The following is a 16,445-nucleotide window of genomic DNA, read 5'->3' on the forward strand; positions in this document are numbered from 1 at the left end:
GGGGCGGGGATCCGGGCGGTGGGGGGTTGTTTCGCGGCTGCAGCCCCCTTCTCACCCACGGCCCGGGCCCTGCTACCTCAGGGGGAGTGACCACGGTGAGGACCAGGGGTGATTTGCTGGGATCCAAAGACCGGAGAGGAGGGGGGACATCGGGAGGAAGCTGGGGGCAGATGATGGATGAGGAGGGAACTGGGCACCTCTGAAAGGGAACTGCCCCTCTCCTGACCTCTCCACCCCTTTCACACCCCTAGCTGCCTGTGGAAGAGCCAATTGTGTCCACAGATGAGGTCATCTTCCCACTCACTGTTTCACTGGATAGACTGCCCCCCGGGACACCTAAGGCCAAGGTAAGATTGGCAAGGGGTGAAGCTCTCCTCACTCAGATGTCCTCTCTGAGGCTGGCTGCCTCTCCTCTTGACTGTGGCCCTGTGTCCCTTTGCTCAGATTGTAGTAACTGTGTGGAAGCGGGAGGTTGAGGCACCAGAGGTCAGAGATCAAGGCTACCTGCGCTTGCTGCAGACCCGATTTCCTGGGGAGACCTTCCGGGGAGAGCAGAGTGCTTTCAAGGCCCAAGGTGGGGAGAACGCAGGGAGAAAATGCTGGAGCGGCATTAAGAGGAATGTTAGAACTGTGGGTTGGAGGTGAGGTCTGTGCCCAGGCCCAGCCCATCCGTTCTTGCTCTTGCTCCTGCTCTCTCCCGCAGTGAGCACCCTGCTGACTCTGCTGCCCCCTCCAGTTCTGAAATGCCGGCAGTTCACTGTGGCTGGAAAACACTTGACTGTTCTCAAGGGTGAGCAGATTGGTGGCTAAGGTCTTGGGTAGCAGCAAGGGCAATGACTGGGTGGCAGTTACTCTGTGCAGACTGGGGGGGAAAGGTTCATTTTGGGGGATTAAGGTGGGATCTGAGGGGTCCAGATAATCACTGCGCTGGTTACCTTCGACAGTGCTGAACAGCTCTTCCCAAGAGGAAATTTCCATCTGGGATATTCGTATCCTCCCAAACTTCAATGCCAGTTATCTACCTGTCATGCCCGATGGCTCTGTGCTGCTGGTGGACAATGTCTGGTGAGGTCCTGGGAAGGGGCAGGGCTGCAAAGTGGTGGGGCTGGGGGCAGGGCTGAGAGCTCTGGCCTGAAAAGACCCAGCTCTGTCCCCTTTCTTCTGAACTAGTCACCAATCTGGGGAGGTCTCCATGGGCTCCTTCTGTCGGCTTCCTGGTACCTCTGGCTGCTTCCCCTGCCCACTCAGTGCCCTAGAGGAACACAACTTCCTGTTTCAGCTGCGAGTGGGTGAGCAGCCACCTCCAGGGGCCAAGGAGGTGAGTATTAGGGGCTGGTGATTTCAAGGAAACAGGTTAAGAAAAAGCAGTGGGCCCTAGCTGGTTTGGCTTGGTGGACTGAAGGGTCCTGAGTTCGATTCCGGGCAAGGGCACATACTTTGTTTGCAGGCTCAATGCCCGGCCCTGGTCGGGGCTCATGTGGGAAACAACCCACATCGATGTTTCTCTCTCTCTTTCCCCCTCCCTTCCAGTCTCTCTAAAAATTAATGGAAAAATATCCTCGGGTGAGGATTAACAAAAAAATGAAAAAGCAGTGGGAGGGAAAGGCTAGGGTGTTACCTGAAGATGAGAGGGGATCTCTGTTACCCATGATGCTTCCCTCTGCTCCTCCCACAGGGCCTAGAAGTCCCCTTGATTGCTGTGGTTCAGTGGTCCACCCCAAAGCTGCCCTTCACCCAGAGCATCTACACCCACTACCGGTGAGTGTGTGGGAACCTTTGGTGGGACCACCCTGTTCACCTTTGTTTCAAAACACATACATCCTGCTTTCCCCTCCCACTGCTTCTAGCCTGCCCAGCATTCGCCTGGACCGCCCGTGCTTTGTGATGACTGCTTCTTGTGAGTCCCCAGTTCGGACCTATGAGCGTTTCACGGTGACTTACACACTGCTCAACAATCTCCAAGACTTCCTTGCTGTGAGGCTCGTGTGGACCCCGGAGCACGCACAGGCTGGTAGGCTGGGCCTTTGTCCCGAAGGAGGGGAGGGGAAAGGAAGAAGCCATGGAGGTGGGTGACATGTGGCAGGCTGCTTTGGCTCGTGTCACAGACAGAAAATTTAGAGAGGCAGCGAGGCAGGATGATTTAAGAGCACTGGCACTGATGCTAGCTCCCTGGTATGTTTAATTTCTACCTCCATCATTTATAAGCTGTGTGACCCTGGGTGGTTACTTACCCTCTCTGAACCTCAGCTCCCTCATCCCTAAAAAGGAGAAAATAATACTGCTCTCCCCCCCACCCCCACCATGAAGATGGTATGGTGATTTAAAGATTTAATGAATATGAAGTGGTTAGAATAGACCCCAGCACACAATAAATATCAGCTGTTATTTATAACATTTGGCAAAAGATATACTCAGTTTACTCCACAGGGTGACTTTGAAGATCAATCAAGACTGTGCTCCTGGAAGCCCCTTGCTGAGGAACACTATACAGATGTTTACTGGTCGCTGTTTCTGCCCCCCAGGAAAGCAGCTGTGTGAGGAGGACCGTCGGGCCATGCAGGCTGCCCTAGACTCCATTGTCTGCCACACGCCCCTCAACAACCTTGGCTTTTCCCGGAAGGGCAGTGCACTCACCTTCAGTGTAGCCTTCCAGGCTCTAAGGACAGGGCTCTTTGAGGTGGGTTGGGGAGGTGCCCACTGGAGAGGGGGTGGACGGTGTGGTGGGTGATGCAGAATGTTGGGATAGGAGGCATTAGGCCTGCTAGCTGCTGGAGAGGAAATACAATGGATGGCACTAAAGCCAGGCTAAAGGAAGGTGGACTTTAGGTCCAATATTGGTCTGCCAAGCGGAAAGGTGATTTGAAAGGAGGTCTGGGGCCTGGAAGCCAAGTGGGAATGCTGATCTGTGTCTTTCCACCCCAGCTGAGCCAGCACATGAAACTGAAGCTACAATTCACTGCTAGTGTGTCCCACCCTCCACCCGAGGCCCGGCCCCTCTCCCGAAAGAGCAGTCCCAGCAGCCCAGCTGTCCGGGACTTGGTGGAGAGGCACCAGGCTAGCCTGGGCCGCTCTCAGTCCTTCTCTCACCAACAGCCTTCCCGCAGCCACCTCATGAGGTATGGAACCAAAGGAGGGGAGCCACTGGACTCAGTAGAGGCCGGAATTGGAGCGGGAGCAGGAAGCGGTCCTGAGGTCTAACTAGAGCCCACGTTCTCTGCCTTCCTCCAGGTCCGGCAGTGTGATGGAGCGCAGGGCCATCACACCCCCTGTGGCCTCCCCAGTCGGCCGCCCCCTCTACCTGCCCCCAGAAAAGGCTGTGCTCTCTCTGGACAAGATTGCCAAGCGCGAGTGCAAAGTCCTGGTGGTGGAGCCTGTAAAGTAGCACTTTGCCGGCTCTTATACTCCCAGAAATCGAATGCCTCTGGAGGGGGTCCTTGTTCCAGACTGTGCCTCCTTAGGGATGCCTCCCACTGTGGGTGAGGAGGCCGCAGCCTGTCTGTGTCTGCTGAGGGAAAAGCTGTGAAACGGGCGGGTGTGGCTGCAGCACTAAACCAACAGTATTTCCCTGACTTCCTGGGAGGGCTGGTCCCACCCCTTGGTCAGGGCAAGGGTTCCAAGAGCTCCCTTGTTTCCCCGCCTTGCTCCCTGGTTCTAAGTTTACAAAGTGTTTTCTCATTCCTATTAAGTTGTCTTTCCTGCCTCTGAAATCCCCCCTCCCCCCTCCTGAGGGCTGAGACTCGAGGGTGGTGATGGTAAAGGGACCCAGACAATGACCCTCCTGTCTCAGAGGTGAGGGGAGATAGCTAGGTGGCCTCCTCCTGCCCCTCATGTTTACGTTTGCAGCCTGAAGCACTTTAAGTTGTGTGGGTTTTGTTTTTGTTTTTTGTCTGTCCCTGTAACTTATTCTCCAACTACTGCTTCCAACTGAAGTAAGTCTATTAAATGCCTGTTGAGGAGGGAGAATGACTGTTGTTTGTGTGTTGGTGGAAGGAGCAGAGACCAGAGCTCAGAATGATTCCCTTCAGCATGCATACCAAATAGCTCCTGTCTGCTCCCTTCCCCCATTTTTTTTCTTTTGATTCTCAGTTTGATATGCTCAGAGATAGCCTAGCTCCACCAGTTTGGGCTGAATTACATGACTTTCCTCTTAAAAGGCAGAAGACATGGGTGTAGCACCTCCCAACCCCCATACACACATCCCTGGGTCTGGGAACAGCAGACATGTTTATTAGGAGAGAGGGAGGCCCCCTTGTCCTCCCTCTTCTGAACACAGCGCAGTCACCAAGCCTCTCCCCCTTCAGGTGATGGGGTGTGGGGGAGAGGGTGAGCAGAGAGCCTTAGGTCTGGCATCAGGCCGAGAAAGAGGAGGTTGCATCTTCCTCATCACAGAGGTTCACGGACCCAATCCACCTCTTCCCTCACCCTTGGCAGGCTCAGACGTCAATGGGCTCCCGGCCTCGGTTCTGCCTCTTCACCACAAACACCCTCTGTCCTGACACGGTCACCAGCAGCGTGTGTTCTCCAAAGACCACTGGAGGGGAGACACACCTTCCCAAACCCCGGGAGAGGGAAGGGAACACAGAGTTAGTGGGGTGTAATGGCCTCCACGGGGTCATACACAGACTGGCTGGAATCAAGAGCCAAAGAAATGAGATGGTTTGACGCTCAGAGATCTGAAGATGGGGCGTCTGCATTCAATACCCTTCTCTTACTTTCTCATACTTCTGATGCAGGGGTGAATCCCAAAGAGAAGAAAGTGGCCAGAACCAGGGACCCCAGGGGGAGATGGTGGGAGGTTGATAGGAGACCAGTGCTTTTTCCCTGAGGACAGCACCCCACCTCTGGGAGCACCCTACTTCCTATCACCACCAGTAGGGGCAGGGGATGGGGCTCACCCGACAGGCGCTTGAAGGGTACGTTCATGCCGTGGTGTAGCCGGAAACCGCAGGCTGTGCTGACCAGCTCAGAGATGGCGCTGGCTGCCTGCTCATCATTCTCTAGATCCCCAGATGACTGCATGCAGACAGGGCGGGAGGATGGCAGGAATTAGGGAACAGAATTGGGAAAGAATTTCAGGAACCACTTTGGCTCTGGCACTGGTACCCTCTTCCTCTCCATTTCCTAGTACCCTCGAGGTCACCCGTTTTGGAAACAAACCTAAAACTTTCCTATGATGTTGTTGCCCTTCTAGATGTCATACTGGTTCTCATGCTTATACTGGGCTTCCCCCGGTAAGCTGTGACTCATCCATTTCTTTACTGACCATTCTTTTCGAATCCCTTGAAACTTGATTTCTCTCCCTGTCGCCATTTATTTGATAAAACCACATTCTCAAACATCACTGACTTTCAAGGCTCTATCTTTTCCTGGCTTCCCACTTGTTGCCTTGTCTGCAGAATCTGAAACAAATATCCCTTTTGTCCTTGACACAAACACATCCTCTCCTCCCCCCCCCCCCCCCATTACATTGCCCTTGGGTAATCATATCACAGTGGCCTGGGCTTCCTCTTTTCATGTGACTGTCACAACTTCTCTCTACCTCCTTGAGATGAGCCTCCCACTAGGTTAAGTTCAGTGCCCTTTGCTCTCTTGGACACTCTGTACCTCAGTTTCCTTATCTGTAAATGAGAGACAATAGCATCTATCATATGGGCTCTTGAGGGTTATGTGAGATAATATTGGTGAGGTGCTCAAAACAGCTCTTAGCAATACATATTAACTGCTGTTGTTTTATGTCAAACTTGATGTCTAAAGTTAAGCCATCAAAATTCCCCTTACCGCTCCCATCCCCCAGTAAACTTCCTTTAGTAATTTCCTGTTAAAGGAACCATCATTGTCGGCTTGAGTTCAAAGTTGTACTGAATGGAGAAGTATCTCCTCTATTACCTATCTCTAGTCATTATGAAGATATATTGATTCTTCCTTTAAATTCTCTTCTCTCCTTGCTCCTTCTCAGTGCCACCAGTCCATACTCATACACAGATTTCCTTCTGCAACAGCCTTCCTGCTTCTGGATTCCACCCCTTCCAGCCCACCTTCACACCTAATAGAACAGTCTGGCTCAACTATTTTATCAGCTCATGTTTCTGTTAAAAAAAACCCTTCAAAGCTCCTATTGCCCCAGTCTTGAAAGGCCTCCACAATCAGATCTTTTCTTACACATCTTTTTCTTACCCCAAACCTTTCCAAACTTTTCAACATAAACCCACTATCAAAACAGGCATCACTCCTGCAAATATATCGATCTCAGCCCTCTCCTTTTCTGTCTGTTCACAACCATTCTTCCTTTAAGCCCAGCTGAATTTTTTAAAAATATATTTTATTGATTTTTCACAGAGAGGAAGGAAGAGGGATAGTTAGAAACATCGATGAGAGAGAAACATCGATCAGCTGCCTCCTGCACACCCCCCACTGGGGATGTGCCCATAACCAAGGTACATGCCCTTGACCAGAATCGAACTTGGGACCCTTCAGTCCACAGGCCGATGCTCTGTCCACTGAGCCAAACCGGTCAGGGCCCAGCTGAATTTTTTGTCCTTCAAGGATTCCTTGTCACAACACAAGTTATAACCTTAAGGGTTGAATCCTTCATTTTCTGAACTCTTTCAGTTGTCTTGACCACTGGCATTGGTTTAAGCTTTTGACCTTAAGCCTGTCTCTCTAGCTAGATTGAAAACTTCTAGCAAGCTAACACTACATTGTACTATGGAACAAAATACAAAGCCTCTTCAATAAATACTTGGGTAATACAAGTTATCAACAAACCTGTAACTGGTTGTCTGACTTCGGTAAAGTTAGTAAACCCTTTTACCTCAGAATAATTACCATACTGAGATTCCAGAGATTTAATTATTAAAAACTTACTATACCAATTATGACCAAGAATAGCGGGAAATTAGTCTCAACTGGGCAATGTGTACTTGGGGGGACTCCCCCACCCCCACCCCCTTTGCCCAGAACGCACCGCCAGCACTGCGCCTTCGCTCAGCACCAGGTAGCCGAGCTGATCAGGAATTCGCTCCAGCCCGTGGGTCAGTGCAGAAGTCTAGTGGGTAAAGATGCAATCAGAAGCATTGCTAGGAGGATGGCCTCGATTCTCTTCACTTGCAACCCAGGTCTCTCATGACCTGCCCCAGACATTCTTTTTCCCAAGCCAGGGCCCTTCCAGACCCTTTTCGCATTCCCTTTACATGGCCTTCAACACGGATTTTTTTTTTTTTTTTTAAGAATGGTATTTTCTTGCCCTAGCTGGTTTGGTTCAATGGATAGAGCGTCGGCCTGCAGACTGAAGGGTCCCAGGTTCGATTTCGGTCAAGGGCACATGCCTGAACCAATGGTTCTCTCTCATCATGGATATTTCTCTCCCTTCCGCTCTGAAATCAATAAATATATATTTTAAAAGAATGGCATTTTTTCTTTTTAAAAATATATTTTTATTGATTTCAGAGAGGGAGAGGGAGCGATAGAAACATCCATGATGAGAGAGAATCATTGATTGGCTGCCTCCTGCACGCCCCCTGCTGGGGCTCCGGCCCGCAACCCGCAACCCGCAACCCGGGCATGTGCCCTCGACCCCTACCGAACCTAGGACCCTTCAGTCCGGGCCTACACTCTATCCACTGAGCCAGACCAGGTAGGGCAGCACTGATCTTGAACCTCGATGTGTCCTCACCCGCTGCTCTTGGGCTCCCTTGTTCTTTCACATCCCACCGCTGCTACCCCCGACGCGTTCGCAGCCCCACTGGCCTCTCTCTCCTGCCCCCTTTCCAATTCTCCATGTGACCAGCTCCTCCTCCGCAGACCACAACCTCCCCCAGATCCCTCCTCAGCCCTCAACAATCCCTCTCCGTCCAGGGGCGAACAGGAGGTGACAACAGACTGCTGGCCAAGGAAGGGGCAACTAAAGAGACTGGGGGACAGGGACAAGGAGCCCCCAGCGCGTCCTCCGGCGCATGCGCCCTCACTCACCATCGCTGCCTTAGGTGATGGGGGGCGCTCCCTACCAGATAGGAAGCTTCCGGCTCCAGACCCAGGTCACGTGCTTCCACCAGGGTGTCTCCTCCTCCTGCCTTGCGTTGCGCCCTGCGCCCGTCGGACTTCAGCCCCGCCCCCAGAATGCGGATTGGAGCTTGGCTACGTCATCGGGCTTTCCCAGACGCACGCGGATTGGTCGCAGACCCCCTTTAACACCCATGTCTCCGCCCCTCTGATCCTGAGCGCGAGTGGGAGGGTGAAGTGTTGGCGAAGGAGTGGACCTGGAGGGGCGGGGCCGGAGGGAGGAGAATGGGACCCTGTGTGCTGAGCGTTAGAGATATTTTGCCTGCGCTAGACTGTCCACGAGGGTGACCACAGCAAGAGAATAAAGTGAAAGGACGTGACATGCATGTGAAAAGCTATTCAACTGCCACCCTTACCCTTACTCCAGACAGCTCTCTGTTTAATACAAGGATTTGTTCCCCAAACTGTTTCTTCCTGGGATTCTGTTAGGAGCCCTGTGATGGTGAATTGAATCCCCCGCTGGGCAACACAGCTTCAATACTGAATACTCTGCCAGAAAAAATTCGAAACAGTACTTTGGAGTGTTTTTAAAAATATATATATTTTTTATTTATTTCAGAGAGGAAGGAAGGAGAGAGAAACATCAATGATGAAAGATAGTCATTGATTAGCTGCTTCCTGTACAGCCCACACTGGGGATAGAGCTGGCAGCCCAGACATGTGCCCTGAACGGGTATAGAACCGTGATCTCCTGGTTCACAGGTCGATGCTCAACCACTGAGGCATGCTGGCCAGGTTGGAGTCCTTTTTTTTTTAAATCCTCACCCGAAGATATTTTTCCATTAATTTTTAGAGAGAGTGGAAGAGATAGGGAAAGACAGAGAGAAATAGCGACGTGACACATGGATTGGTTGCCTACTGCAGGAGCCCGGACCAGGGCCCCAGGCCAGGGATGAAGCCTGCAACCGAGGTACTTGCCCTTGACCGGAATTGAACCCCAGACCTTTCCTTCTGCAGGCTGAGCCAAAAAGGCTAGAGCTGGACCACTTTTTAAATATATGGGTGTCACGTAGGAATGTTGTGTTTTAATTTAAATAGTTTCTAGACCTGTTGCAATACTAATGTGACTGAGGCAGTGTTGGTAGGTAAAGTGAAGGATGATGCTAGAAATAAAACAAGTACTTGTTCAGAGAGGGTGTGGAGAAATTGGAGCCCTCATATATTGCTGGTGGGGTTCTAAATTGGTGCTGCTGTTGTGGAAAACATCAGCTGTTCCTGGAAAAATAAAATACAGAGTTATTGTATGACTTAGCAGTTCCACTCCTAAATAGCTACCTATGAGAACTGAAAACATATGTTCACACAAAAACTTACACTCAAATGTTTATAGCAGCATCATTTATAATACCATCCAAATGGAAACTATATAAATATCCCTAAACATAAGAATCTACACTAATAAAAGAGAAACATGGTAATTAGCGTACGACCGCTACCCTTCCCATTGGCTAATCAGCATATCCTTATGCAAATTAACTGTCAGCCAAGATGGCGGCTGGCAGCCATGCACTGAAGCGAGCAGGGAGGCTTGCTTGCTCCAGTGACGGCAGACTCCAACGTTCCCCGCCAGACTTGCTGGCCTCTCAGCTGCAACTCTAAGCAACTATGTACTATGTTGCAAATATAGAAGCTAAACAAAACCCCAGAAACCAGCTTTCAGTCAGCCAGGCTTTAGCCAGCAGGACCACAACATTGTATCGATGTGTTCAGCAGTGAGGCCTCAGAGCTAAAGCTGGCCCAGAATAAAAAAGAAAAAAAGAAAAAGAGGAGCGGTTGGGAGCTTCAGTCACCCGCTTCCGGAAAACAGCCCTCAGCCCCTCAGCCAGACTGGCCAGGCACCCCAGTGGGGACCCCCACCCTGATCCAGGGCATCCTTCAGGGCAAACCAGCCGGCCCCCACCCGTACACCAGGCCTCTATTCTATATAGTAAAAGGGTAATATGCCTCCCAGCACCGGGATCAGTGGAGCAGCGAGGCTCCCGGCACCGGGATCAGCGTGACAGGGGGGAGCTCCCCAACCCCCTGATCGCCCTGCGGCTCTGTGTTTGACAGGGTGCGGCGCACCAACCTCCTGATCGGCCCTGCTCTGTGCGTGACAGGGGGTGGCGCCGCAACCTCCCCATAGACCCTGCCTTGAGTGTGACAGGGGGCGGGGCCCCAACCCCCCAATCGGCCCTACCCTGAGTGTGACTGAGGGTGGCATCGCAACCTCCCAATCCGCCCTGCTCTGTGCATGACAGGGGGCGGCGCCCCAACTCCCCAGTCCGCCCTGCTCTGAGCCCGACCAGGGGCTGCACCTAGGGATTGGGCCTGCCCTCTGCCACCCGGGAGCAGGCCTAAGCCAGCAGGTCGTTATCTCCCGAGGGGTCCCAGACTGCGACAGGCACAGGCCGGGCTGGGGGATCCCCCCACCCCCAAGTGCACAAATTTTTGTGCACCAGGCCTCTAGTAGATAAATAAGCCCTAACTGGTTTGGCTCAGTGGATAGAGCATTGGCCTTCAGACTCAAGGGTCCAGGGTTCGATTCCTGTCAGGGGCATGTACCTTGGTTGTGGGCACATACCCAGTGGGGAGTGTGCAGGAGGCAGCTGATTGATGTTTCTCTCTCATCGATGTTTCTAACTCTCTGTCCCTCTCCCTTCCTCTCTGTAAAAAAATCAATAAAATATATTTTTAAAAAGAACAGATAAATAAAAAATGACATATCCATAAATGCAAATTATCACTGTAAAAAAGGAATGAAGTACTGATACATGTCACATGAATAAACATTGAAAACATTATGCTAAGTTAAAGAAATCAGACACATACAAGGCCACATATTGTGTGATTCTCTTTACATCTAAATTAGACAGAAAACAAATTAGTGGTTGCCAGGGGCTGGGAAGAGGGGATAATAGAGAGTGACTGCTAATAAGCATGGGGTTTCTTTCGGGTGATGAAAATGTTCTGGAATTACATAGTGATGATGATTGCACAACCTTGTGAACATAATAACAACTGAATTATACAATTTGTTGTATAATAAAGTACTATTGCTTGAGGAGACAGCTAATTAGAGAAGTTGCCCTTTTAAAAAGAAGGTATGTTTATAATATAAAATTTAAACTGGAGGAAGATGTAAAGAGGGAGTTTTGTGGAGATGTTTATTTTGCAAAGCCTTTCCTGGTCTTAGTATTGATGACAGTTTATAGTATAATTTATTGTTCAGAGCATTTGATCCATGAACTCATCTAACCTTCACATTACATATCCTGTAATAGTATTTTTGTTTTGCAATCCAGGAAATGGAAGCTCCAGAGAGGTTGAGCCTTGCTCTGAGGGACATTGCTGGCAAGCGTCAGAGCCAGATTCCAGTCAAAGTTTGCTGATGCTGAAGCTGATGCTTTTTCCGTCGCTCCACGGGCCAACTATGTTTCCTATTATTTTAATCTACATTTACTATTACTGGATTTCCTGCACTCATTTTTCTTGTCCTTAGCAGGACAATGCTTATTAGCCATCATTCGAATTGTTTCATTTTCACAAAGAGCTTGAATCATACTAGTCATATAGAAAGCAAAATTTCTCATTATTTCATTCACCAAATGTTCACTGAGCACCTTCTATGTACCACACACACTTCTTGGAACTGGACATACAATAGTAAGAACAAGACATATTTTTTTAGTTAAATCTTTATTGTTCAGATTATTACAGTTGTTCCTCTTTTTCCCCCCATAGCTCCCCTCCACCCGTTTCCCACCCCACCCTCCGCCCTCACCGCCCCCCACTGTCCTCATCCATAGGTGCACGATTTTTGTTCAGTCTCTACCCGCATCCCCCACACCCCTTTCATCCCCAAGAATAGTCAGTCCACTCCCTTTCTATGCCCCTGATTCTATTATAATCACCAGTTTATTCTGTTCATCAGATTATTTATTCACTTGATTTTTAGATTCACTTGTTGATAGATGTGTATTTGTTGTTCATAATTTGTATCTTTACCTTTTTCTTCTTCTTCCTCTTCTTAAAGGATACCTTTCAGCATTTCATATAATACTGGTTTGGTGGTGATGAACTCCTTTAGCTTTTCCTTATCTGTGAAGCTCTTTATCTGACCTTCAATTCTGAATGATAGCTTTGCTGGATAAAGTAATCTTGGTTGTAGGTTCTTGCTATTCATCACTTTGAATATTTCTTGCCACTCCCTTCTGGCCTGCAAAGTTTCTGTTGAGAAATCAGCTGACAGTCGTATGGGTACTCCCTTATAGGTAACTGACTTTTTTTCTCTTGCTGCTTTTAAGATTCTCTCTTTGTCTTTTGCTCTTGGCATTTTAATTATGATGTGTCTTGGTGTGGTCCTCTTTGGATTCCTTTTGTTTGGGGTTCTCTGCGCTTCCTGGACTTGTAAGTCTATTTCTTTCACCAGGTAGGGGAAGTTTTCTGTCATTATTTCTTCAAATAGGTTTTCAATATCTTGCTCTCTCTCTTCTTCTGGCACCCCTATAATTCGGATGTTGGTACGCTTGAAGCTGTCCCAGAGGCTCCTTACACTATCTTCGTATTTTCGGATTCTTTTTTCATTTTGCTTTTCCGGTTGGGTGTTTTTTGCTTCTTCGTATTTCAAATCTTTGACTTGATTCTTGCGCTCCTCTGGTCTGCTATTGGGTGTAATATTCTTTATTTCAGACCATGTATGCTTAATTTCTAGTTGTTTCTTTATCATAGCATCGAGGGTCTCATTAGTTTTCGTGAGGCTCTCCAAAAGTTTATTGCAAGCCCTCAAAATTGCGTTTTTTAGCTCTATATCCTCCATTTCTGTCATGTTTTTTTGTCTCCGCATTTTTTATGCTTTCTTGGTGCACCCCCTAGTGGTCTTTGTGCGCAGTCTTGTTCTAGTTGAGCCTTGATTGTTGTAGTTAATACTAGAGGGATTTGACCACCAGGCCGACTGGCTGTGTGAATCAGCTGTGTCTGCCGCGGAAAACTTCTGTCCTCTGGGGAGGTGCTAATCTAGCCTTTGCCTGAGGCGATCCGGCAAATGGCTCTGCGCAGGGCTTGGGCGGGGCGGGATCAACAGGGCGGGTGGAGGGAGCAGTTATGGCCGCTCTCAGTCCCGTTCCCAGAGGCTCTGCTTCTCAGAACCCCAGGAACCGCTGCAAACCTCGGAGCGAAAGCTACCTTCCAACTGATGCCAGACAATCCCGCTTCTCCCGTTTGAGTCCGAGTCCCCAGCGATTCGCCCAGATCTGGGGCTCAGAGTCTGAGACTCCCTCCTGATTGAAAACAACAACCGCGCCCTCAGCCACCAGCCCGCTTTGCGCGCGCACCTCCGCACCTGAGTATTTTCCACACTGCGCCTCCTCTGAGCCTCGGTGTGCTGTTATTTTTCCTTCTAGTTGAAGAGTCTCTCCTCAGCCAGCCTTCCTGTGGTTCTGGGTGATGTCCGTTCCGTCTTTTAGTTGTATTTTTGAAGTGGTTGTTTGCGGCAGCAGTCTCCGGTGTTTACCTACGCCGCCATCTTGGTCTCTCCTTCCTTCTACTTTTGATAATACTATAACTAACCTTTCCCCCTCTGATATTATTTTTTCTTTATTTTGATACTATTACAGATATTTCCAAAGGGAAGTCAATATAATCTAAATGTTTGTGTACCTAGTCATGGTCTTATCTGTTACTTGTAACTTCGTCTTCAATTTCCAATGAACATCATCCCAATCCAATATACCCATATTTTTACATAATTATTCCTCCACGCTTATCTTTGAAAAGAAAGATTGCCATTTTCCTTTGGTATTCAATAATAACCATTACTGCTTGTTTTAATTCTTTGTTTTATTACCTACTAGAGGCCCGGTACGCGCGGTGGAGGTATCTCCTCTCAGAGCCTGTGCCACCCAGACCTCAGGCTGGTCTTCCGACAGGTGGGTCCGTTTGCCTGGAGCCTGGGGCTGGGCGCTGGAGCTGGACAAACGGCTTCCTGGGTGGTTTGCAGGAGCCTGGCAGTGGGTCCTGCTCGGGCTTGGCTGATGAGTTGCATGTTGTCACTGTGCATTGGGCAGGGGAGTATTGAGCAGAGCTCAGCCCAGCTGTAAGGGGACCCTAGGCGTCTGAGCAGGTGAAGGGAGTGGGGGCCTGCTTGGGTAATTCCGACGTCATCCCACTTGGCTTTTAACTCAAACCCGCCTTGGGGAGTGGACAGGCCTTGACGGTCTTGTTTTCTTCTATCTGCTCACATCAAGCGCCTAGCGCTATGTAAGTGGACACGGTGCACCCAGTGTTGGGTCATCCCTCTAGTCGTTTGGTCATCGGTTTTTATTTTTTTTACTACATTCCTTCCATGTGCCGTGATCACACTTCATCTGGAGCGGGGTGGGCTCGAGTGACCTGGAGGAAGCACGGGGAGAGCAGTCACCGCTGGTCACCCCTGGTGCTGCTGGCAGTATTCTTTCTTCCTTGTGGAGTGTCTAGGGAGGGGAAGTGGTCGCAGTGCCCGAGGCCAAGTTCCAGGAGGCAGGCAGCACTGTCAGGTTCATAACGGCAGTGCTGGTCCATTGGTGCCTGGTCTGTCGTCTTCAGATTGAACCTGCAGGACTACTAAGGGAGCCAGTCTCCAGTTCTGCCCCGCCTCCGCCACTGATTGATTGGAGTCTGAGGGCTGGGAGGAGGAACCAAGAGGTTTGCACAGGCCTCTTGAGCCCAAGGCCACAAAGGTGGCTCTTGGGTGCCTCCGTGAGGCGCTGCTGTGTGCGCTCTTATCCAAACAAGGATGCATTGCCCCGGCAATAGAAATTCAGACTTCCCCCACTGCTGGCTGCCTGCCCATAGACACCGCGGTCCCGTGGTTTCAGCACGCAGGCCCCCTGAGGCCACTGCCTCAGCAGGTGAATCCTGGGTCCTCTGTGAGCTGCCACTAGGCACACTCGTATCCAACCAAGGGCTCAGGGCCCCACAGAAGAAACTTGGACTTCCCCCTCCTCAGCTACCAACCTCTGGTCACTGCAGTTGCACCAACCCAGTGGCAAGCCCCCTGAGCCTGCTACCCTGGTAGGCGGGCTCTGGGTGCTTCTCTGAGCCACTGCAAGGCACAACCCTGGCTGCTGGCATCCAGTCCCCATGGTAGCGCTGCTCCAGCACAAGGGTCCCCTGAGGCCACTGCCCCAGCAGACGGCTCCTGAGTGCCTCTGTAAGCAGCCATTGGGCATGCATATCCAACCAAGGTCGCACAACCCCTGAAGCAGAAACTTGGAATTCCCCCTCCACAGCACTGGTGGCACACCACAATCGCTCTGATCCAGCATGTGAGCCCCCATGAGCACACACCCTTTGCAGATGGCTCCTGGGCCCCTCTTTGTGCTGCCACTGGGCATGTGCCTCTCCAACCAAGGGCACACGGCTCCCTCAGTAGGATCCACGATATCCCCCTCCCAGCTACCTACCTCAGGACAGCTTGGTGAATTATTGAGGACTTTCCTCCCTGGACAAGGTCACATTGTTTCAGCCACAGACCCCAAGATTCCCACATCCCCAGCTGCTGGATCCTGAACCCCCTCATGATTCAGAAAGGGAAATCACTTTGGCCAGAGTCCCATTGCCTCAACCACAGACTATGAGACACATGACCCCCACTGTCATGGGCTCCAGGCCCCTCATGGTGAGTTTCAGAGTGACACTAATCCAGCAAGAGTCACACCACACCGGCCAAAGTTATAGTACCTGAGCCTCAGGACCCGAGAATCCTTCCTTCCAGGCTGTGGACTCTGGGAACACCCAGTGAGCACATAACAGTGAGACCTCAGACAAGCTTTTCCACAAGAGCCGGAACCACAATCACATCCAAAAAACACATACACAATGAAACCAAGGCAGAGGCCCCTTTGCCTGACTGTGAGGAGACACTGACTACCCTCACTTCCCTCCGTGAGGACCTTGTGGACCAGCCCTGCAGAATCCAGATGAGACCCTCTACACGGAAGACAGAAGACGGGAGCAGCTTCGTAGAGGAAGGTACCCGGTGCGGGGGGCACATGAGGAGGAGCCAGGGGAGATCTAAGAAGCCCTGGTAAGCGCCCCGGCACTGGCCCTGCCAGACCTACCCAGGGACTACAGGAATATATCTCCTCACACTGCCCTTACAGGAGGACATGGGAGCCACCTTAAAGAAGTCTCCTGACCTCAGGAGGAAAGGAAAAAGCTCCCGAGATACTTAACCACCTGGCAGCCATATAGGGGCCAAGGAATTGACTAAAAGACCAGTAGGGCCCCTAGAAGTTCTCGTAGCCCTGCCAGCACAAAGGCTCCCAGAGAAGCCTACTCATCTGCCAGAGGAGCAGAGGCTAGCTGAGAAACTAAGGGCCCGGGAAGGAGAGGCTGGATGGCTAATTCTGCCAGATGGGAGGCCTATA

At 50.6% G+C, this 16,445-nt stretch overlaps 2 protein-coding genes across 3 annotated transcripts; one reads left to right on the forward strand and one right to left on the reverse strand.

Moving 5' to 3' along the window:
- Positions 1 to 5: 5 nt before the first annotated feature.
- On the forward strand, positions 6 to 3,963 carry LOC102248390 (chromosome unknown open reading frame, human C7orf43; the record flags this gene model as incomplete). Its single annotated transcript, XM_005861162.2, has 11 exons — positions 6 to 95; positions 252 to 347; positions 445 to 574; positions 704 to 790; positions 945 to 1,065; positions 1,171 to 1,318; positions 1,676 to 1,758; positions 1,848 to 2,011; positions 2,523 to 2,677; positions 2,923 to 3,116; positions 3,229 to 3,963. Coding segments are annotated over 11 exons (1,422 nt in total), but the record flags the coding sequence as incomplete, so codon positions are not given.
- Positions 3,964 to 4,205: 242 nt separating this feature from the next.
- Positions 4,206 to 8,094, reverse strand: LAMTOR4 (late endosomal/lysosomal adaptor, MAPK and MTOR activator 4). 2 transcript variants are annotated; one of them, XM_005861153.2, is made up of 4 exons: positions 7,969 to 8,084; positions 6,965 to 7,045; positions 4,896 to 5,013; positions 4,206 to 4,531 (listed from the first exon to the last, which is right to left on the reverse strand). In XM_005861153.2, exons 1-4 carry the CDS (start codon positions 7,969 to 7,971, stop codon positions 4,434 to 4,436), a joined length of 300 nt encoding a protein of 99 aa, XP_005861215.1. In that variant the 5' UTR covers positions 7,972 to 8,084; the 3' UTR covers positions 4,206 to 4,433. The 2 variants fall into 2 exon arrangements, with proteins under 2 accessions (XP_005861215.1, XP_014391012.1); XM_014535526.1 differs by having other exon boundaries at positions 4,456 to 4,548; positions 7,969 to 8,094.
- Between the last annotated feature and the right edge of the window lie 8,351 nt (positions 8,095 to 16,445).

Source organism: Myotis brandtii, unplaced genomic scaffold (assembly GCF_000412655.1).
Source record: "Myotis brandtii unplaced genomic scaffold, ASM41265v1 scaffold1441, whole genome shotgun sequence".
NCBI lineage: Eukaryota > Metazoa > Chordata > Mammalia > Chiroptera > Vespertilionidae > Myotis > Myotis brandtii.